This window comes from Branchiostoma floridae, chromosome 1 (assembly GCF_000003815.2).
Source record: "Branchiostoma floridae strain S238N-H82 chromosome 1, Bfl_VNyyK, whole genome shotgun sequence".
NCBI lineage: Eukaryota > Metazoa > Chordata > Leptocardii > Amphioxiformes > Branchiostomatidae > Branchiostoma > Branchiostoma floridae.
This window is the reverse complement of record NC_049979.1, coordinates 22136813-22160541: the sequence shown is the minus strand read 5'-3', so window position 1 is coordinate 22160541 and position 23729 is coordinate 22136813. Positions and strand designations below refer to the sequence as shown.

Genomic DNA, 23729 nt, shown 5'->3' with positions numbered 1-23729 from the left:
CCGCATCTCCCTTTGCTTAAAAAAAGAAGTCAAACCCAACCTGTTTAGAAATAACCAACACTAGTATTAGAGTAGAATATTGTTCATAACTGTCCATTGTCACTTGTATATCTACTATGTTTATACCATGTACTAGCAATTAGCCCTCGGGCACGAACTTGCAAACTTCTTCATTTGCAAATCGCAAGAGACGTGAGAGTTTATTTGAAGTACAAATCTACCCCGTCACATTGGACGTGGCTTGGGGACGTGCGAACATCGGATGGTATCTAAAAATATCTAAAAGTATCTAAAGATATTGAGAGAGCACCGGACGTATTGATGCCGTAAATGAGAGATCACAGACTCGTAGAATAATTGAATCTCGCCTATAGCAACCCACCCAACGTCTAGTCGGCCAGTTACAGCCCTGGACAGCAGAGTTTGTGTTCCACAGACTAGCAGACTCGTAGGCTGATTGATTTTTGTGCTGTGTGACATAAAATCCTGGCTGTGAATTAAGAACCTTTCTATCTGGTAATTCTTCAACGTGATTAAAATTATTTACGGATGAAATATAAGAGGTGTTTTTCGTCTCGTTGGATTCTAATGTGATTTGTTGAGACCCTATCTCTGACAGGTGTTCAGTTGAAATGGGTCAATAAACGTTAACGTCCAGGGGTAGGAATGTATCAGTAATTTGGCGGGGGATCAACCCTCCATCCAGGGTTGGGAACACATCTACACTTCACACGTGCCGACAGCTGTAGGCGGATTATTTCTACGTAAACGTTGTAAAACGGCAGGAGCGAACTTACGTGATGTGTTCTCTAGGCCCAGGGGTGTGCTTCGCGAGGATAGGAAAGGATTTTCCTATAGGGAGTCGTAGATGGGGGAGGGAAATCTACAGGATGTAAGGTAAATGGTCCCCGGGAATAGACAGGACTTGGGAGAATGAGTATGTGACTAAATGCGTGGCTCGTTGTCGAGAGGAATATCTGCTATTTTAAGAATTGAATGGGGTATATCGTTGGGTGTTTTTCAACTAACGATTCGCAATTAACAGCAAACTAGTACAGTGGTTTAACTAATATAGATTATTGAAGTAAAACTAAATAAAAGATGACGATATGAAATTTTGTGTGTTATTTGTGTGTGAAGCCTGGCTTAGCAGTGTCATTACTTAGAGCACCACACCTACATCGTCAACGGCATTTTCTAGACGAAGCGGACAATCACACGGTAATTAAGCACTTATTAACCCCCACTCCACGGCTCAATACGTACTACTTAGAATACGCCTCATGTTGGTAAATATGTCTTAATGAAGCACTCATCTTCCATTTAGCGGATTAGCGTCTAACAAAAGAACAATCAGTAGATTATAAGAAGAGCACTTTCCACCTCTCACCCCTGTCCTCTACAGGCTCATCAATGGAGGAAAGTTAATTCAACTTAAAGTGTATCAGTGGCGTCGAGTAGCCATGTGGTTAGGTTAGCAGACATGGGGTCGAGGGGTTACAGGTGGAATTTCTAGCATATCTGGCTATAGATGTTGTGTCCTTGGGAAAGGCACCTGATACATGTATGACATTCCTCACTCCTCTCAGGTGTACAAAGTGGCACCTGGCTTCGATTGGGGAGGTAAAACGCGTTGGATAGAAAGTGTTGGGCTCCACCTTCCAATACTGTGCTCTAGACACAGTGGATAACAACCCACTGCCCCCACGGCTCTCAAAATACAATGGGACTGCCTTTACCTTTTACAGTATATCCAAACTTGGCTCCATGATCTCAGTTATATCACTCATCAGACAACGCCGGACGTAACGTAGTTACCAACTAAGTCAGGAAATACACATATAACATGATAACCACAAGGGAAGAAGATGAAGGTCGTACCTGTTACGACTAAGGATTCCATCTTCAAACTAGAGTTCCACGACCTCATACCCTCGCCAAATAATGTTAACCCTTTTGAGTGACATATCAGATAATGTTTCTCGTTGATTGTACAAACAAGGTATTCATTTGCATAAATTATCAGTCGCTCTTCTTCTCTGAACACATAACACAAATTGTTCAAAGTATGAAAGTCTTATATTGGCAATGAAGACTATTGTAGGACTTCCTCATAGATTATATAATTTGGATGGTTAATGTTCTCCTGTATTTCTGCCACGAGAATGAAATTCCCATCTGTATTTCCTCTAGTACGCATATTTTCAGTTTCGGTCTTCAGTTGCATAATTCATATCTACTGACAGGCTTGGCTTTCTCCGTTACATATATCACATGTTTAATAGTCATATGAAATGCAACGGATTTATAGAATTTCCTCATTAGTCATGCGGATTAGATATTGATTTATATTATCACTTAGGTTATCTACAGGACCAAAATTATGACGACCTGTCAACCCTTTCACAGGGTATTCTCTTAAGAAGTGTGAACATAATCAGTTCCTGCAGTTCCAAATGCCGGTAGGGGGCCCAAACTCACATCAATTTCTCTCTGCCCCAATAATTATGAACTATTCTAAAATCACGACCATAGAATATCCAGAGCACGAAATTGTGATTATCCGGTTATCTGATTATCAGACAGACACACACACACACACACACACACGCACGCACGCACAAACACACGCACGCACGCACGCACAAACACACGCACGCACAAACACACACACGCAAAAACACACGCACGCACAAACACACGCACGCACAAACACACGCACGCACGCACAAACACACATACACACACACACACACACATACACACAAACACACACACACACACACAAACACACACAAGCACGCGCACACACACACACACAGACACACACACGCACACGCACACGTACACGCACACATACACATACACAAACGGAACATAAACATAACCTTCTTGGTCAAGGGAACGTTTTTAATCACTACGCTGATCCCAAAGATGATTCTAAACCCTAACTTCAGGCAACACCCAACCCTCCCGGCCCCGGCTACACAAACCAGACGACTCATAATCTGAAAAATCCTCCCCCATGTTGATCCCAGAGGACGATCAATTACCGTGCAGTTTCCATGATGAGACTTACGCCATGTAATATTCCGATGAAATTCAATTTCATAAAGGCACTCTACCTCTCAAAGATGGGTTGAGCGCGCCCTTAGACGCTGTTAGAATTGACAATCAGATACTCCGCCTGCATTAAGCACCACACGGTATCGAATTTTGGTAATTCATGTCAGATGGAGATTGATTTGGCAAAGTACGGGAGTGGAGAATGCAGACTATCGCTCAATACTCACAGCCACGCACAAAAGGCAATTGGTAGAGAGGGAGTAAAGGAGACTATCATGGCTTCGACCGGACTTTGGTGCCTGTCTGTGCGTGATTGTCACAATTACAACTTGATTATGTTCTTCTCTCTATTGAGATGACCGCGTTCGGCGCTTTTAAGATTGTGTCACCTTAAGTTATGAGCAATTTGCTGAGGGTGGTTATGCCGACAGAGCTGAGTCAGATTGAATTTTAAAGATATGTCCATGGTTCGACTTCCAGTCTTTGATAGTACGTGGAGAAATTCTGTCGGTACAGTGTTCTACTTTGAGGCGCTTGGTAGGCGACCAAGAGCACCGGGTTGTTTATCGGACTCACTTGTTACAAAATTGATACATAAACAAACGTGATATTGTATTCAACAATCAACATTATGTCTATATTACGGAAGCGTACATACAATTTCTGAGGTTTTACATATTTTCACGGCGACGTACATTGGGTGTATCATAGGTACTTCGTTAAAGACATAACAGCAAGATCATATGTTGAATAAAAGTCACGAAACGTAGATATCTATAATCAAATATATGGTAAATCAAATGAGTATGTTATCACACAATGCTGTATACCTTATTTGGTCAAGGACAAACGTCATGATAAAAGCACCACTGGGAAAAATCCATCTCTGCCACCGACGGCAGTCAAGGTTAAGGGTGGGACCAATTTGCATCTAAATGAGATAACAGAAAATCTATACGTTGAAGACCAAGGCGGCCATGAACGCTCCCTGTGAAACAGCGGCACACACCAGTAACGATGTTGATTGGCATCGACAATACCATAATACAGACATCCTCCTCAGGTCCGGCACACGGAACAGACGGGAAAGCCGTGCCCCACTGAACTATATGTGGGGGGTGGAACATCAACTAATGAAATCGGTCACGTTCGAACTAATGTAAAAACGAGGACCGACTCGGTCGATACGCGAGTACGGTTACGACTTAAAAGCTTCCGGTTCAGAAACGATATGTGGTGTTGCAGTGTTGGTAGGCTAGCCTGGCGGATCTAAAAACGCATGTCGTCTACAATTTTAGTGGTAAACAGGACAAGGATAGACATGAGACCACATTCTATGTGCGTGAGATGTCAACCTAATATGACACGATCGCGAGTCAACGCAATGTGCTGATGCAAGAGTGTTGTCCGAAAAACCTTTCCATAGTTGGCCGGGCCTCCTCGTATTGTGACAATAAACCTGCCGAGACCAGATCACCTGAGTCGGCGTATTGTCTGCAGACAACAGCACATTATCGACATCACCTGAATCTCAGCCGTATTTACACAACAGGTCCCGGGGGAGAACCGGTCGGCAGGTAGGGGGATTTGGGACCGAGTCAACATGGATTTAGAAACAGTATAGTGAGATATTGCCACTCATCTGGAACAAAGAATTTGCATACATGCATGTCTGGCCATGGTTTGATTGTAGTTCGTTCTTTATGCAAATGAGGCCACATCCTGTCACTCAACGTAACTAGTAGAAAAGAAAGTGTAACTGCGTAAACACAGATAAACAGTAGAGACTGTGAACAACGCCTCTCCGAGAATAAGCGGCCTCTTTCATCGACTGTCTGTCATCATGTCTGATGAACGACTAGTTCTATCAACTCTGAACTGTACTTTCTGTCACTCTGGCAAATCTGATCTTCGCGGTCATCTTCACACTGAATAAATGCCAATCTACTGAAAATGTATTCAAATAAACACGAACTAACAGAAACAAGAACACCGAATACATGGACTCCGTATAGTCAATGAAATACAAGACGAATTGCATTTGATTTGATTATAGATTGCACTTTATATATTAGTGATAGAAGTGACATGGAAGGAAAATTTCCCATCCAATTCAAGGGCACGAAAGGTACTGAAAATATTTGATGCGCCTTAATCAACCTGCATTCATCCATTGGGATAGCATGTACAATAAGGACGTTCATTATCATCATCATCATCATTATCACCACCATCATCATCATCATCTTCATCACTATTATCAGTTGTATGAGTCGCTATCCGTGAGTAGACGGGTACAAACATATAATGTAAAAACTGTTAATTCTTCCCTTTTCCGCTTGGTTGTTTGTCCAATGGAGCATGCAGAATGGACACTGGTAATTGTCATAGTATAGACGACATATTAACCCTGTGCTACCTACTCACTAAGCACAGTGGAACTCAGTGATAAAAGTGCTTTTCTCACACATTTTTTTTCATAGGAATGTACCTCATCAACCTTTTTTCAATGATGACTTTTTTTCTCTCTCAAACATACACAATGATGAAGACATTTGGAACGCTTTCGCCAGTCATATATGATACATGTTCAGGAACATAGAAACATAGTTGGTTGATGAGTCAGTTCCAGGTCAGCTGTCCCCCGGGATTCTCGGAGATCAGGGATGAGACACAGATGATGATGTCGCCAGGCTGACTCACTGCAGTGTCAGTCTGGGGAGGGCGCATCGATCCCAACAGTCCTGCAGCAGAAAGTGATCAATCGGCCGCTTGGCCTTTAGCAGAAAGCTGGTCGGTGTAAGGAAATTGAGGTACACATGACATGAAATTTATCAACTGCCCTTTTACCGTATTGGGCAAAAAATATATCAACGTTTCTATATTAACGTTTCTAGCGTCATGAGTAACTCCTGTTCGAACTAAGGGGTGAGTTTCATTAGTGGAGTACAACTTTTTTTCTTCTTTTGATTAAAAGAAAACCGATCGGTCATACCTCAGATAGATAATAATAATAATTTAATATCGGGTGTATTTTGCAGCCAGTAGGTACCCAAAGTGAGGGTAATGAGGCTGTTTAACGTGGTCGAGGCACCTCCTCGAGCACGGGACCCCGTTTTACGTCCCTCCCGGAAGACGATGTCGTGGAAAGCTTCGTGAGGCTACAGCAACCCGGACGTCTTTGGTTGGTCCCCCATCCAAGCACTATCCGGACCGCGCGTTGCTTAACTTCCGAGATCGAGGGATCGGGTGTACCAACGCGCCACGCGGCCGTTAACACTTAACATTGTACACACTCTTAGAAAACTTAAGTATGACGAACATGTCTATTTACCAAAGTATACTTCTACAACCATGGCATGCATCCAGTAAGCGGAAATAGCTCCAGATGAATTGCTTTTTGAATCAGTGTTAGCATCATACATTGAGTGTCGTAATGATTTTAAGACTCTGCTCGAAAATAGGTTTATGTTGTCCCGGGGGGATCAGAAGATTGATAGAAGCCTTAATAGGGATTGCTAATATCCTGTACGCTTAAGTCACTGCGGTAGCAACGTTTGATAATACCGGTAAATTACTGATGTCTCTATATACTGGCACAGGGGCATGTATCCAATCTCACACAGAAACGTTTATTAATGACTTGTCCTGTAGGATTCACGGGAGGAACCGATTTGAACCGGCTGATTCAGCGATAGTTCAGAGGAGGGAGTTGCACAGAGAGTTACGTGTAGGCGGATACAATATGTTCCATAGAATTCTTGAGCCGTTTTTTTTAAATGTCGTGATATTACCTAGATGAAATATTCACGGAGGTTATATTTTTGTTTTGTGTCTGTGTGTTTGTGTCAACAAGATAACTCAGGAACGGCTGGGTGGATTGGTTTCATACTTTGTAGGAGGGATGAGACAAAAGCTAAAAATGATTATATGTTGGGCCCCCTAGCGGCTTCCCTTAATACTGCAGTGTAACTTCTGTTTTTGCTATCTCGTGTTCTGAACAAGCCCTGGTCACGATTTTTGCGTGTTAGATAGCTTTTGTTCTAATTATGTTCGGAAGGCCGATAAATCTCATGTATGGAAGACGGAATGAGTACCACTCAAGATCATGTAAAAAATAAGATTTATCGTGGATTGTTCACGATATGATGATAAGCACTCAAAGCTGTTCACCTTTCTTTCTGTTTGTTCATAAGAAATTAATACAATCCATCCTACAAATGAATTCAATTACACTCTAGGAGATAAATCTTACTGTCCACAAATAGCTAAAGTCGCCATACTTTTATAGGGACAATAAAGATTGTTGTAAATGGCAGCCGGTCAGCAAGCGAGAGGATTAAGCCAGTGGTCACTGCACATCTACAGCCAAACCGTGAAGATATGACTGCACCTGGTCACTCCCTGTGGGATGACCTGTCCAGCTGCTCTTCATCCGGCTGGACACAGCTGTTTGTTAGTTAAATATCGAATCTAAACTGAAATAACATTAAATGTCTGTGCCTAAGCTTTACACAACTGCGAGTAGGTATTTCCTTCTAACCACAGCTTCATGAACAATATACATCACATGGACGTAAAAGCCCCTTTCACGTTGCAGGTAAGATAATCACAGAAGCATTCTTCGACGAATTAATTATTCATTCAACGTACCGTAGATCATAATCTATTTTTGCATCGGGTATTGTTACGGCCTATTGTTGAAGACAACGCGCCAGAGAACGGATAAAATTCCGATTTGACGCTTTCACTAGAACTATCAAGTGCTCAACTGTGTTTCTCTGCTGTACTCTTATCAACTTAATAAAAACAAATGTGAAGAAAAAGGAATTTGGTAAAAGAAATGCCTTTATTATGAAATCTTAGTGGTCAGGAAGGTTGAATGAATGACTAAAACATGTACACACACAGAGAAAACATTGTATATCCAACAATAGATTCTTTATTTCTGCATTTGGCATCTTTCCTTTTGATTCGGGAACATATCACTCAATGGTATCTATTTTCCGATGTTTTTATATTTCAGCCATACCATAGGTATGGTGAAATATATTGTATTCGTAATGTTTCTTCTTTCTTTCTCCTGTCAAATCTTCAAAGTGATTCATCTCCGTCGTTCCTGAACCGAATGATCTGAAATTTGGTACAAGGGTAGAGTGGGCCTATACCCTCGTGCTTTTTTTCCATTTTTTTCATATCTGCCTTTAAAATGATTTTATTGAGGTTTTGTCAATTTTTATGTATGATTTGGCCCCCTGTACCCTGGTATTACAACCGAATGACCTGAAAATTGGTATAAAGGTTCCTTGAACATATTTCCATATAGATTCAATAACAATTTTGGCATACAGTACAACAAAATGCCTAATTTTCGATTTTTCTGGCATTTTTTTGACAAAAAAGTACACTTTGGGCTCCAGTACCCTAGTTTTAGAATCAAATGACCTGAAATTTGGAATAGAGTTGCCTTGATCATTTGCCCATATAAATTCAATAACATTTTTGGCAAACATAACAAGAAAATGCTTTATTTTGTGATTTTTTTGCCCCTAAAAAGTACACTTTTGGCTCCTGTACCCTGGTTTAACAACCAAATGACCTAAATTTTGGTGAAGATGTGCACTACATATTTATTCAAATGACCCACGTATAATGTTTGGCATGAACCACTTCAAAATGATTTATTTAGGGATTTTTTGGGTCATTTTCCAATGGCCAGAGGGGTCAATGACCTCAAGGACTCAATGGACTCTGAACTATGCACCTGCAGGGCTATTGTACATGTCTATATAACTTGATTGAATATGCAACCAATCACTTAGCCTAAATCAATATTCTGTGTAGGATTTGTCAGCCAATCAGCGAGCCTGGTGTTATCTGGAAGAGCCCATTCTTGCACGGAGGGGTTCTTTTTTTTGTAATTCATTTTTGGACTTTCGTGATTATGTAAGTCTTTTAGTGGAAGTATTTTTGGACTGGTCTAATTTGCAATTTTACATAGGGTGTGTTGGAAGAGTCCATTATTGCTTGGAGGGGGCATTTTTCTTAAAATTCATTTTAGGACTTTGGTAATTATGTCAAACTGCTCCGCTCTACATAGGGGTACCACAGGAAGACTACATTCTTGCTCGGGGGTGTGTGTTCAAATTCAGTTTTGGACGGGTGATGATTCAAAATTCCATTTTTAATGCAGCCTTTTTCAAAAGTCAATTTTGGACTGGGTTTCTTATTCAAAATGTCATGTTTTCAATTCGAGTATTTCTGGATTGGTCTATTGTGCAAATTCATATGGGATGCACTGGAAGGGGAGAGAGATGGCTGAAATATGCTGTATTTGCTCTCAAGCAAATGTCGGCCTTTCTAGTTTTTATTTGAAACTTAAATATTTACTTATTTTGCAGCTTCTAACAGTTTGGTATCTTGCAACAAGTCAAGATAACAAACAATACCCCCCCCCCCCCACACACACACACACGATAGACCTCTTCGTCCTTAGGCGATGTCGATTTCAACGATGGAATTATACATCAGGACTGCCTGTCGGGGACATCAATCATTATTCAATACGGACATGACAAATTACAGCTGAAGGCGCTCTGTCTAGGGGTACCTACAAGGGGCCACCACAACCAAATGAAACCTAAACTGTGTCGGTAACGATTACCAGTACATACGATTGAAACGATGAATGTCGCAAACGTTTCTGACTATTCCGTTTATCTTATTTTTTTTCTAGACAGCAGTCTTCAGCTGTGATAGAAATTGAGCAATCTTCCAATCCCCGTATCTGCTTGGAGATCCTATCGGGGTTGTTGCAAAGCTCGACGGGAGAGGTGCATGTTTAGTTTCTTGAAGCGTTGCGACCTCTTGCTACTTTCGACTGGAGGCGGTCTGCATAACAACTGGAGTCTAAACTAACTCGGTTCCCCTTCATAACACAGTCACGGACAAAAAACAGCAGCTTTCCACACAGGGGACCGCAATGGCATCCGTAAACACTCTAGTAGTTCTCTGGTGTCCTTGTAGGGCAGGTAGGGGTGGCAACCATCCAACCATTATTCCCTGGGGCTAACACTACAGTTTCACCTTATTATCGTCTCGACAGGTACCGGAAACCGGTACTCAAGAAACGGTCTCTGTCTTTTAGGCGTCTGTTCAAAGGCCTCGCCTAAATTGTGTCGCTTTGTATTATTTACATCCAGGTAAGAATTGAGAGAAGCCATAGAAGTACAATCAACAAAGCTATTGTTCTCACCACACAGAACCGTTGACAAAAAAATTAAGGGAAGCCAATGTGGAAATTTTCATACGAATGGAGTCAATCTACGCCTTCTTAGCACCTTCTTTTACGTGTTTGTCACCCAAACAACAATTGTAAATTCTGGCATTGTTACCGTTTTTTGTGTGGATCGATTCTCTCCGAAAATAGCCGAAATCGAAAACTGGCGACGTCGTGAATTAAGGATATGGGATCAGTGCGAGGGTCTCAGGCAGGGATTTGTCTCCAATGGGTGCTAACGACGTGTTTTTACGATGGATTTATTGTCAAGCAGCGAGGATAAAGAACCACTCACCAGAATATTCAGAGGCATCTCAGATGCACACAACGTAAGCCAGAGCGATTTTACAAAGAAAGCAGCCTCATAGGTTCTCTGATTTCATGGGAAACTTGTTACGCTTGTGAGTCGCTTCGTACATCGTGGATAGGATTAGAAGCGTGTCCAGTTTTAGCTCGTGCCAAAGTGACCACTTGTGTAATCTCTACTGCATGGTGGCCAGCCCCTGCGTAAATCCAGTAGCCGGACCTGGGATCCTCAGTCACTTCAAGGGGATTATGGTGTCACACATCTAGTAGGTGTGGACAGACAAGCTCGGTTTCACTCACTGGTGTGTGCAAACCCGCAGCTCCAAACCTACCGGTACACACGTTTACACGAACTTCATACATACAGATCGATAGGAGTACACGTCCCTCTGCCAGTCTCTATCACGCGACCCGTCCCCGCGCCAACTTGGTATGGCTGCGCAGTTCAGTGAGTTCACAGAAATCGCGCCCTTTCTGCTGCACAGATTTGGGGACGGGTCTGCCCTCCTGTCAGGAGTCAGCTATTCAACTTTTCATTCACCCGTCCATTCTTGTTGTCTTCCCATTGTCCTGTATGCAAAATTACGCAAATCAGCATTTCTTGAATAAGGAAAAAACTGACCCCAGGGTGACGTCATTGCCAATTTGCACTATTCATAAATTAGTAGTCGGTGGGTCAAAATGGCGGGTGCTAGCGTGTGCTGTGTGTTCCTGTGCTCCGTATTATACGCGGTTTTGGTATGCCTACTACCGGGTAAGTGCGTTTTCTGATATTTTTCCGTGTCTACATTTAGGGAGAGTAGATTGTCTGTGAAGTTTGCCCGTTCGGCATGGGAACAGGCCGGCGTATTGTTCCCGGTGCGCTATGATCGCAGAGCGTCCTCCGTACGCGGCGCGCGTGGCTTTCCGGTGCTCGCAGCAGACGAAACCTCCGTGCACACTGTGTGCCGTCCCAGTGGCGCGAATTGCACTACACTTGACCCCACTCCGCTGAGATTGAAACTGCTTATAACAAAATACAGTCAGACTCTTGGAGTCTTATCATTCCCACCACCAAAAATTGCGAATCCAGCAGTATTTGCGATAAAGTCTGCCCGCAGACACCCACGCCGTACACTACAGGTTGACGTATAGCATGTCTGACGGACGCCCCCAACAACAGCTTAACGCAAAGGCCGGTTTATCCTTTACAGTGTGTGTTTAAAGGGTGTATCTCGGACAAGCGCATGTGAAGACAGCTTGTCCACGAAGCTCCCCCAGCAAAACAGAGTAGATTGTGTCGGCGTTCAATAGAGGATGGTACGAATAGAATACTAATGTCACAAAACAGAGAGAAAGGCGTGCTTGACCATACATTCGAATTCCTCTCAAACTGTCATCATGGCAGTAAAACATGGTAGTTGCCGTTTTGTTTAAGTTCGCCCGAAATGTTTCTAACGTTACAGGTTGGATGGGACTAGAAAGTCTGTGAACAACTGGCCCAAAAATAAATTGTAGAGGGCATGCTTTCAGTTTGGAGGGGATTTGTGGTTTGACTTTTCCATTGTCCGGGTTGTTTGCTCCGGGGCCGACCGGGAATACCCTCATATAGATGGGGGACAGGCATGCATGGTGTATTTGTAACACTGGAGTTCATAGAAAAGTTATGCATTCAGTGTGTATGGAAGGGTCTAAGACAGTTTATTGGTCAGCAACGTTTTGATTCATAAATTGTAAGAAATACGGCTATTCCCCCGAAATAGCTGGAGTGAGGATTTGAACTTCAGGGCTATTAACCCATCTTTAGGACCGTTGCAAATGGTGTACATTAGATGGTACTATTAATTTCTTCTTCATGAAACGCTCCTGCCTTGACCCTGACTGATAGGGATGTTTTGTGGTAAGAAATTTTCCATCAGGCACGTTTGAAGGCTGACAAAGGTGACCCTGCCGACCCACATTCAGATAGCAGCAAGACGACAGCTTTTCTTTGTAAGGAGGGGAGGGACGGGGCCTGCATGCCACAGAGAGCCCCCATTATCCACACCACACTGACCTGAAAGCTCAGGCTTTAGCCATATTTTTCTGTGAACAGTGTGCGCGTTTACCTCCAGCCATGCTGTCTGAAGCCCGATTACGCCGTGGACAGCCATCATTCGACGCCTCCTATTGTCATACGTGACGTGCAGAAGACGAGTCGCGTCCTGACAGATGATGGACCGCGCTCTCTTTCATAGTCAAAGTCACCAGGGGATCGTCTCATCCCCACCGCTTTACAATATAGTAACGCGTTCAAAGATGTCTGCGAGCAAACACTTGAATCTTTCGTCCTTGAATTGAAATCATTGGCGTTCTCTCTGAATGGGAGAATTTACAATGTTATATTGTAATACATGGACGCTTCTAGGGGAAGTGCATTAGGTTGATTAGACCCCACTCAGACGCCATTGCCCATGTGACACGGGTTTTCCTCTGATCTTGTCATGACAGCCATGGGGAAACCTTGCATCTGAACTCACCGGCTAATCTAATCCCATACCTAAAGTGGAACAATAATCAGTAAATGGAGGGCTGTGCGAGGGGGGGGGGGTGCATGTTTATGTATGTTAGGTGTGGCATCATTTTTTGGGATGTCCAGAGGGTATGGACAGATTCCTATCGAAATTGGGATGGAATAATTAAGGTGGAAAACTTAATCATCAACCAGCATGACAAACATTGCATACACATACCTTAGCCTCTAGCGAGGTCTCTGGTCATATCGTCTTTCATTTCTGTTATTTACTGTTTTCAGAAAATTGTCGGAATAAATGAATAATGGCATGAATCATCAGACCTAGCTAGAATATCTGGTTGAACCATCGATGACCTGTTACCCTGGGAATTCTGCTATTTGTCATATGAAAGATTCACGCCCGCCGCTTCCATGGGTGGGCGATGATTAGGAAGTTAATGCGGACGGTGATAAACAAGAGAAGGTATTCCCGGGGGGAGGGGGGCATGATGTCACAGGTCTGTCCTAGATGGGATCGAGTCATGGCTCATTTACGGTATCACTCATCACCATCGTGTCGCGGCCATCTTATTATGAACCCTCTTCACCTCTAACAGGTGGAATATAGTCCACGTCCTATATCTCTTCACAAGGATAGACAGAGATAGCAATCTTACCAACAGGAATAGCAGCGACTAGTCATGCTAATGACATTGTTTTGGAATGACAAGGGAAGACGTCTTTTCATGTCAATGCAAAACTATTCCTAAAGCAACTTGGGAATGCGCTACTGTCATTCCTTGGGTTAGGCCTGAGGCTATTCCCTGCATAGTTTTCGTTCGATGGATATATGATATTTGTCTTGTGCATGTATCTTTGTCTAGATCAGACGATACATATGTTGTGATTCTATGTAAAATCGAATTCGATAGCACCAGTTACCTCCATTTCTTGGCCTAACTTAAAGTGGGACAAGATGAAGTTTACACAAGTCGGAGTCGTTTTTAGTGTGTCTGACAGTAAAGGAGGGAGTAGTGTTGTTTTTCTCTATTAGGTGGTGTTGTAGAAGGGCTGTTCCGCGTGCCTGCTCTTAATGTTGTTGAAAATAGTCACTTCTCGCGTTTTGTTTACAGTCCCGGGATGTCATTCCGTGTAGAAACACGGGCTGGGGGATTTTCTTTTACAGAAGAGTCGCAGCTTTAATCCGCCTGTACACACAGAGATGGTTAGCCTGGGTACCATCCTAGGTAGTAACCACTGACTCAACCCGTGGTCAGCAAGCGAAAAGATAGAGTAGTCTGCGTTTACTACGAAGGATAGTACCCAGGCTAAGAGATCTTGGCTTGTGTATTCTGCACATGTTTCTGACATCGTTTTGTTCTGACGTTTTACTGAGTGATGTGTTTTACACCGTTTGTAGCCACAAATACGTCTGCGAGAGAACACAACGCCTTTCCTGTCGTGCGCCCGATAGTGGACAGATGTTCCGACCTTTTCATCAACAACAGGGCCGGGAAGAAAAGACGCACTCTGTGTGAAAAACATTTTTGTTGTTTACCCCCTCTTTACCTGCTGTGCCTCACACTCCTTTTCACGGGATCGACAATAATGCGAACAATACCAATCAATTCTTTCGTGGAGGAACGTGAAAAATGTCTCAGTGGGTCGGCCTGTGCTGGCGCCGGGCCCCCTCACCGCCACCGGTCTTTTTAAAGTCGTATCAAGGTGACACAAGGTTCAATATACTTGTATTTATCTCAATACTACTGGCCATTATAAACGCTACCTTACCACAGGCTATAGACATATACCCGTAAGGCGGTGGTGTACAAACATGGTCATTAAGCCTTCATTTGTTGGCCTTTTTGGCCCGTATTGTTTGGCTTCCCTCAGGACAGATGAGAACATAGGACCCAGAAGAATGTGGAAACTATGTGATCGGTTCAGTGGCGTCCCAAACAAACCGTTATACTTACAGTGGGACTGAACATCTGCTGGGGAAAGTGTCCGTTTTAAGTCGCTTTCATTTTACTTTTGTCCATGATTTCGCGGCCGTAAATCAATGATTAAGGAAAGGGGTAATTCGATAAGTCTGACACAGCACAGTGGTTCTAAGACAAAGTGGTTGTAAGAAGAGTGGCAGCAACCTTATTCTGGACGAGGGTCTGGCGGCCATGTCAGATGACGTAAATGTGTTCTGGGAGGGAGGGGGGTGGGGGTCTTGGAGTCTGGGGGCAACGGCTTCTTTCATACACATTCTAAAGTTTAAGAGTCTATGTAAAATGCTAGATATGTTGCTGTGATGTAAGCCAATCAACAACTAAGCAAATCATACAGAAAGAGTAAAACGGTCCCGCTGTGAAAAAAGTGCATTTTTGGCCCTGTACCAAGTAAAACAGGGACTAAGCAAAAAGGTCACTTTAGATATTATCAATGCAAAAGATGAAACATGAGCTAACGGACTTCAGTTTGCTATTCGGATCGCTATGCCCAAACACGCCCAAGGAAGGTCCATTGTTTTGGTCTCACCTGTGATTATTTACGTTACATCAACGCAGTACAAATCACTGTCATATAGGATTTAGCACGGACCAAATATAGCCTCCTCAGCAGACACTACGGATCGGGCTTTCTTAGGGCTTATAACAAGCCTTCCAGGCCTTCCTTAGTTCCTACGGGGGTATGGATAGTACAATTCGGCATAAGTACGTTGAATAATCAGCCAGGTGAGTTAGTCCACGGGAGTTGTACTAGTTAGCCTGGATACCAGACCCCAGCCCCGGATCTAAAAAATATCTATCGTGTGAGATCGGGCTGGGGTCTGGTATCCAGGCCATGATTTCTCTACATGGGAAAAGTGGATAGCAGTTTTGAAAATTTACAGTCAGAACTAATATACAACACTGAAAGAAAATACTACACGTACATGTATGAGCAAAAGCCCGAACCGCAGGCTATATATACAAGAGTAAGCAGTAGGCCACTCCTATTCATTAGTGTAATGAAGAGTAGCGGGCGGATGATCACCTGCTCGACCTTCATTATTCAGCCGTGCTTTCCTGCTATAAATGATGTATTTAGGTAATTACTTTACGAGCCACCCGTTTTACACCGGGGCTTGTATTGACTGCTTTTTCATGGACGCTTGAGATGACAGATGAGTCACGGGGCAGGGAAACTCACCCTCCCGCTCACGGAAAATGAAACAACATGTCGTCTGAGACGCTTACGTAACCTACATCAGGTCAGACATCGAAGTTAGGGCTGCCCATTGACAAGCATGTTGAAATACACTGAATGAAGGCTTCAAAAAAGTACTAACCCATAGTTCAATCTTTAAAATTCTTCTCCACCAGAAAGTCACTTGGGTCTAGTTTATAAGCATTCAAAGAAAACAGAGGGTTGTTTGGCTCATTCTCGGAGAAAAGCTCGCTCTATGAAAGAAACCTCACCTTTGACCCATTTTCCCTCCTGATACAACCAGTAGCACCCTATAACTAAAACCTGTCCTTACACCAGCTGAACTGCTGAACTGAACAAATTTTGACCCAAACAGGAAAGCTTAGACCCTACCTGTCTCTTCTAACTCAAAAAGTCTCCAGATTGGGCAAAAATTTTCAAGGAAAAGAAGGATTTTCAAGGATTTTAAGTCACACCCAAATCGTCTTCCCATTTTTTGCCCTCTACCGCGCAACGCAACTCTGACGTCAGCCCATCAACAGCATATAAAATGTATGATAAAAAGGTTATAAGACTGATCTTTTATTGTTATATTGGCAATAAATTCGCAAATGGTATATGCGAAATATATGTATTTAATGAGAAACTCTCCATCTTTACCGGCACAGGGCCTTTGATATTATACTTGTAGGCCTGAAGTCGGCTTTTTACGAACCAAATTTGACTGATAATGATTCCATGATAGATTAATTTGCATACGCAGTGACTGTTGAACAGTTTTGACAAATGTGTGTCAACCATTGTCAGTATGCAATGTATCTAGCTATCAATATATCAACTTCATCCTTTTAATACTCTAGTGTATCGACTTTGGTAGACCCTATATGACATAAACTAAATGTTGTATGTAGATGACTCGCACGGAAGAACCACAGGGCAGACATAACCGTTACAGGGCACGACCTCTGACCTGTACGGTTCACCTCCGTAAGTCACGAATGAACATCGCTGGCGCAGGCGGAACCTTTGGAACGATGATAATCAAATTGCATTCAAAGCTGAGATAACCTTTTGACATGATAAGTATAAATCTAACCCTCCCTATTTCTGGATAGGCCAGCGGCAGCGCATAGTCGGTCTCACCGTGCCGCTAGGAGATAACATACTAGTATTCACGTCCGATGGGACACTAGGGTCTGATTGTCAACAAGGTACATTTGGTGCCCCTAGATTACTAGGTCTACTAGTTATACTGTCAAGCAAGCATTATTTTCAAACACGCTAGAGTTAAAAAGTAGTCTTTCTATGCGCCAAAAAGCAGGTCCTCCACAGGCAACTGGATATGATTTTGGCATGTAATGAAATGTTTGCTACAGTTACTTGATTAAAAGCTTTTTTTGGCGTATCTTATTACCTGGATGTATAATCTTCATCGACGTAGTCTTTCTATAGTCATTAAAACAGAGTAATCGCAGTTAATACGTGGTATCTAAACGTGCACTATTAAGGCATATTTTGTCACACATATTTTGCAGACCCTTTTGCAGTCACATTGCTTTGGTAAACAGCATGTGCAGATATTGGTCTATCTTTGATGTATTACTGTGTTGTCGTTAGCTGACATATTTCGTCATTACTTATGTGAACAAAGAACAGCAACATACGTCTTGCCAAATGTTACTCGCAATTCCGAAAACAGTTAGCTCTAGGTCTAGTCACTGTCGTCGTACGATTATCGTACGCACGATCGCAAACTGAGGGCATATTCTTGCGGGGTAGCCGTACAAATGTCGTACAAACTCCAACTGCCTTGTTGAGGAATAGCGCTGTCTTTATAAGATCCTTGTCTGTGGTTGTTTCTAACACAGCCAGTATGGAAAAGTCTATCTCCCACGAATGTACCGCGCCGATACTGAAAGGAAAAAAAATTCTAAAGGAAAAAGAAATGGAGGCGGCATTTGTTAAGGGATAGCTGGGGGACCAGTTGGGTGGCCGTGGGTTTGTATGTCTTTCACGGTATAAGGGACTTCTGTAAACACCGACGTTGTGTCAACAGACCCAGTTCTCTGTACGTCCGCCTTCCCGCACGCTGGGACTACTAACTACGGCATTAGCACGACCTTGGCGTGCACATGAGCTTGGAACATTTCTAAAAGCTTTCTAGTGGCTTGTACAGGCGTAGCTAGAATTTCTGATTTAGGAGGGGGTGTAGTGCTACAGAATATATTAGAAATATCTCATACCTCTGTCAAATATTTTGAGTTCTTGTAATCCTTTTACTCATTATGGTGAATATATCTCGCTCATTATGGTGAATATGCTCATTTTTTCCCCACTGGCTCCCTTAAGACTAAAGATAAGTATATAGCAGGGAATTGAAGACAGGAAATGAGATAACCTTTGATGATCTATTCTGGGACCTTTGACCTAAAATCCTATCAGTGTCCCTGACGTGTATAGCATGCCGGGAAATACATGTGGAAACACCCAAAGACAGACAGACTAAAACAATACCTCTATGTTGCACGGAGGTAAATGGTACTTCCCTTCTCCCCTTACTACACTATTCCCAGGCATATGTAGAAAAATAAGATCTCGTGTGCGGCGGCCTGATTCCACGGAGCAACAGGCCTCTCTACATCTGTTTGGAGATAACATTCTTATCCACATCACTAGCGTTTCTCATACCAACGATGTTAGGTATACACATATAAAGTAAGGCAAACTCGTCGAAGACTTCACAAGAGAAACAAGTATGTATCAACGAAAGAACACCCATATAGGCTCCCCATATTTTCCCCCGGCCACAGTTTACTAACCATGTAATGTACTTCAGTATTACGGATACGGACTACTGTGTACACACAAAGGGACTCACTCGCCCAAGTAAATATCCCTGCTTGTCATCTATGTAAATATCCAGGTTGATTATGAAGATCGATGCCCCTTGGAGTAATCAGAATTAAGGCCATCTGCTCATTGTATTCATAAATACAGAATTTGTACAGCTGCATTATTCATCAGTGCCAAAAATGTGGAACAGAATTGCAATAATTTTGATACGAGTATGATTTATCATGAAAATCATGACAAGAATATCAATAATTGTTGACACGAAGGATAATCTTTGAACGCTGCCCTAACCCTTCTCTGTCTAAATAATGATAGATTTTCAGAGGAATATTCAGTTGAGCTCTACTGCACAGTAAGAAATTGCAATTCTGCCCAAGTGCGATCGATACTTGGTAAAATAACGTTGTTTTATGTAACCCACAAGGCGGTTGCACCGCTATTAAAGCGATTTGTATTGACTGCAACAGAATTGATGGAGAAGGAGAGGTACCTAGGCGGTCTTGGATTAGAAACCTGTCAAACCTGCTATTGATATCTGTTGAGCCGGCGCGCCTGGGGTCTCTTTAGGCACTGTCTTGTCAGTTTGGATTTGCCAGGAGGAAGGTTTTGTTGGCAAGGTGGTTTTGGGGTTAGGGTTTAAACTTTTTGACTTCGACTCTAAAGATTTGGGGGTGAATCACTAGCAGGCCTCATCGTAAAGCCAGATGTCCTGTGTTTGAGTAAAGCCACACCTTCATCTCGTTAAAGATCCCACCACACTTGTCGAAAAGAGAAAGAACCCATACCGTTGTAAGTGGGTTATACCATCGGCTTGTCATTTAAAATCGCTATATATTAGCAACGATATAGTTGATTTGTCATGTGCATGTTGTCATATTAAACGTTACATCGTACCTGTTACAGTTGCAGTGCAACAAAGTTATTTTTCTTCTTTGACCTTATAAACCGCTCTTACGACGATTGTACCTACTGTTCAAAACTGGTGTGTTACACCTAAAGGCAGTTTACTAATCATACGAAACAAACAAACAAACAAAACCGTATTCTGAGGACAGTGACTTCCTTTGCCTTATTCTCCGCTTTAGGCGCTATGTTCTGGCTCGATGTACGTTAACCAGCTGTTTTAAAATCATTGTATTATCCATACGAAAGGTCACTGTTTATTCGACAAAGGCATATCAGTCACTTTGGTCTTCTTAGATGCCCCGGGGTTATACTTGGCCTATATATGTGACATTTACCATCAATTCAATGTTGGCAATAATGCATATTCACAATGTGGATGGCATTTGTAAGTATGGTAGGTCATTGACCAGAGCCTCTTTACACCTTTCGTACGTTACAATTAGGAGCAAGCCATGATAGACGACAACAATACATGTTCTCACATCATATCAAATAGACTGGAGTTATGTCTTTATGCTCTGAAGAAGAGTAAGGAACAACATTGATGTAGAAGCGTAACCATTGATAGTCTTGCCATCAGGGTTATTGAAGGCATTGTAAAAAGGTCGTGGGACATTATTGATGATAGAACCTGCAGTAAGTTCTACTGTACTACTAAATGGTGCTTTTCATTCCAAGAGACACAGTATAAGTATCATCTATGGATACATTCTCGTTTTGTGTGTTTATTCATCAATTTATTGATGTTTATCACATTTTTGGAATGATTGAAATAACAGGTGGCTATCAACTTTAATGTAAGGAGGAGCTTCTCTCAAATCCGTCCCTAACCGAACCGAAGCAAGGAAATTTCAACATGAGTGAAGTGAACTAGGTGTAAAGCGCTTTCCTAATGGCGCTATAGCGTAGCTTGTCATGGATTCAAACCCAGAACCTCAAGATTCCAGTTCACCGACCCTAACTACAAGACCACCTTGCCGCATATGGCCACCTGCTCTCAAAGTGCGCCTAGTTTGTCGCGTGACTGTGTACTAAGTATACCTTTGTTAAAGATGCACGATAGATAGTCAATTGAATCAATATTCTATGCACGTGTGAATCATACCAAAACCACCGGTCATTTTATTATGCAGTATGACTCACTTCCGGGGTCCAATGGACTATATTCATGCATGCAGCCAATATACATATTTCATCTGAACGGAATGCCAGCTGACAAGGCCTTTTAAATGATTTCTGTGACGTGTTTATTATAGACATAACACCTGACCACAGTTCCCACATTGGCTGAGTTACGGACGGATTAATTGAATTCATATTTGATCACGAAGTTGTAGAAAACACACAATCGCTTAGGAAAAGGGTTATGTGTGTTATTGTCGGTAAGATGGGGTGTGGCTTTCACAAATAATTCATATAATGACATGGAGATTTTCAAAGAATTACCATGATGTTCTCATCTGAAATGTACAATAAACTGCACATGTACATACTACCCACCCTACCCCATGGCAGAAACAATTTACCCAACAATGAAACGACAATACTCAAGGGATGGATCAATTGTACAAAAGAAATGTGTATTATAAAATTCATGCATATATAAATTGAAAAAAAATCAATATCATATATAATACAAAATGACATGATATTGACCCTTTCTTGATTTTCAGTGCGCTTGAGATTGTTCAGCTGTCATGCAGCTTGTTTAAATGTAGCTGGCTGTTATGTAAAAAACGTTGTTTGTGTATGCCTGAATTTCGTATAGCTTGAAGGAAACCTTGGCCTTTTGTGACGGGAAAGTGTGCATTACCCATTTGTCATTTGATGGTTACTTGAAGATCTTTGTCTCCATTCACCTGTAGAGTGTGAATACTCACGTACCTGCTCTTCCAGAGGCGCTAAATTTCTCTATATGGCGGATCTATACGGCGCCCCGGCGGTAAACGTTTACTCTGTACGTATACAATTGGCGGCCTTGATCGCACATGCAGATGAGGTCTAAGAAAATAATGTAAAGTAAAACTGATAAGCATCAATATACTGGTATTTTCAACATTATATTGTAATAATACAGATTGATCGATACCTTGTACATACAAGTACAACTGAGCAAATAAGTCCTACGTTTACAACACATTTTACATATCAGAACTGATATCAGAGAGTAAAATACAGGAAGTCTCGAAGAAAAAATGTAGACTACTTGGAGTTATGTTTTCAATTTCATCATTCAGATGAAAGATGGAATATTTCATGTCCCTTAAGAGCGGTCGATCAAAACTATGCCAAGGGCGGCAGGTTGTTATTAAGGTCGGTCAGGTACCCAAAACCGGAAACATATAATTTATTTTACCTTGGACTCAGCCAATCAGTCTACCCACAATGCACCTGTAGTTGTGACCCAGGGGGTTGGAGGAGAGACAGGTGTATCAGTTCTATTCATGACTGTCACCCTGGGGACTGTTACAGCCAGGCTACCGGCGCCAGACAGTAGTATCCCGGCCCCCAGGGTACCCCACATCCAACAATAACGGCGCTATCTGCCAACAATAGCCTCATAACCTTCCGGTGATCTCAGACTACAGCAGCGCCGAAATGGGACATTCATTCATCAGGGCACGTTTCGAGAACTGTGCTGAACCAAGAAGCAATTTATCATCTTTGAAATGAAATGATAGTCAAATCTTTATAATCCTCAAAGGCGAGTGCAAACTACAACTCGCAATCATGGTAAAATGATCGGTCGTGAAGAAAGGCAATTTGCTTGTATCATATCAGTAGGCGATATGGGTAAGAATATATATACGGCCCTTTGATGGAGGATGCGTATCACTGCAGTGATAAGTCAAGTTAATGTCCTGGTAGACATCACGAAGTCACGTACGAGGCTCCCGAGGCACATCTTCTGTATAGTCCCTGTCACATGTAGCCGACTATGGCCTCCCGATATTATCCAGGGCACGGTTGGGATTTAATCGTGAGCAAGGTCGTCCGTGTGGGGTGAAAGCTATATAACAATCCTACTGTAGTAAGAAATCTCTGTCACATTCCATCTGTCTACTAATACAGGTTAGACATTTGGCGAGGTTGCTTACTTGTCGTCTGCAACAACCGACTATAAAGCTAGGTAATACTCCCAACCCAGCACCAACCTAGTTGGGGAGTGGTCGGGAGCAATGTCGTGGGGCGGTCGTGAATGTGGGCTTAAACCCGGCTTAACTCTGCAACAACCTAGTTGATGAATAGACATTCAGAATCAATGTGTCTGGAGAGCGCAGTCTCTGTCTGTGCATTTATGCAATTGAGTGTCATTGACAAGCACGCACACACAAGTCACCAGAACGAGAACGAACGGAGAAATGGCTGAAATTGAGAGAAAAAGTGAACCAAGGCTAATTGCAGTCTACACTGGAGACACCGTATAATTGGCGGGTTGTGATTTCTAAGACCTCTGGCCCTCATTACACGTTCGTGTGTTCCAGTGCCACAAATCAGAACTCATTCAGATCCGCCATCAGGTCCCATTTATCTACCGGTCACGTTTCTCACGCTCATTACAGTCCATTACCAGCGCAGAAGCCTGGCTTTCTGATATAATCACGCTTAATTAGGCCGATGCGCCCTTCTTGTTGGTCTTTGCTAGCCTCCTTTCCATACTTTATA

General features: G+C 42.6%; 1 protein-coding gene across 2 annotated transcripts in view; it reads left to right on the top strand.

The window, feature by feature from the left end:
* Positions 1-11287: 11287 nt before the first annotated feature.
* LOC118416867 (hemicentin-2-like) overlaps positions 11288-23729 on the top strand; it is a 47263-nt gene continuing 34821 nt past the window's right edge. For both annotated transcript variants that reach the window (XM_035822152.1, XM_035822147.1), the window contains exon 1: positions 11288-11405. In XM_035822152.1, the coding sequence (XP_035678045.1) occupies positions 11333-11405 (73 nt within the window). In that variant the 5' untranslated portion in view covers positions 11288-11332. The remainder of the gene's footprint in view (positions 11406-23729) is intronic.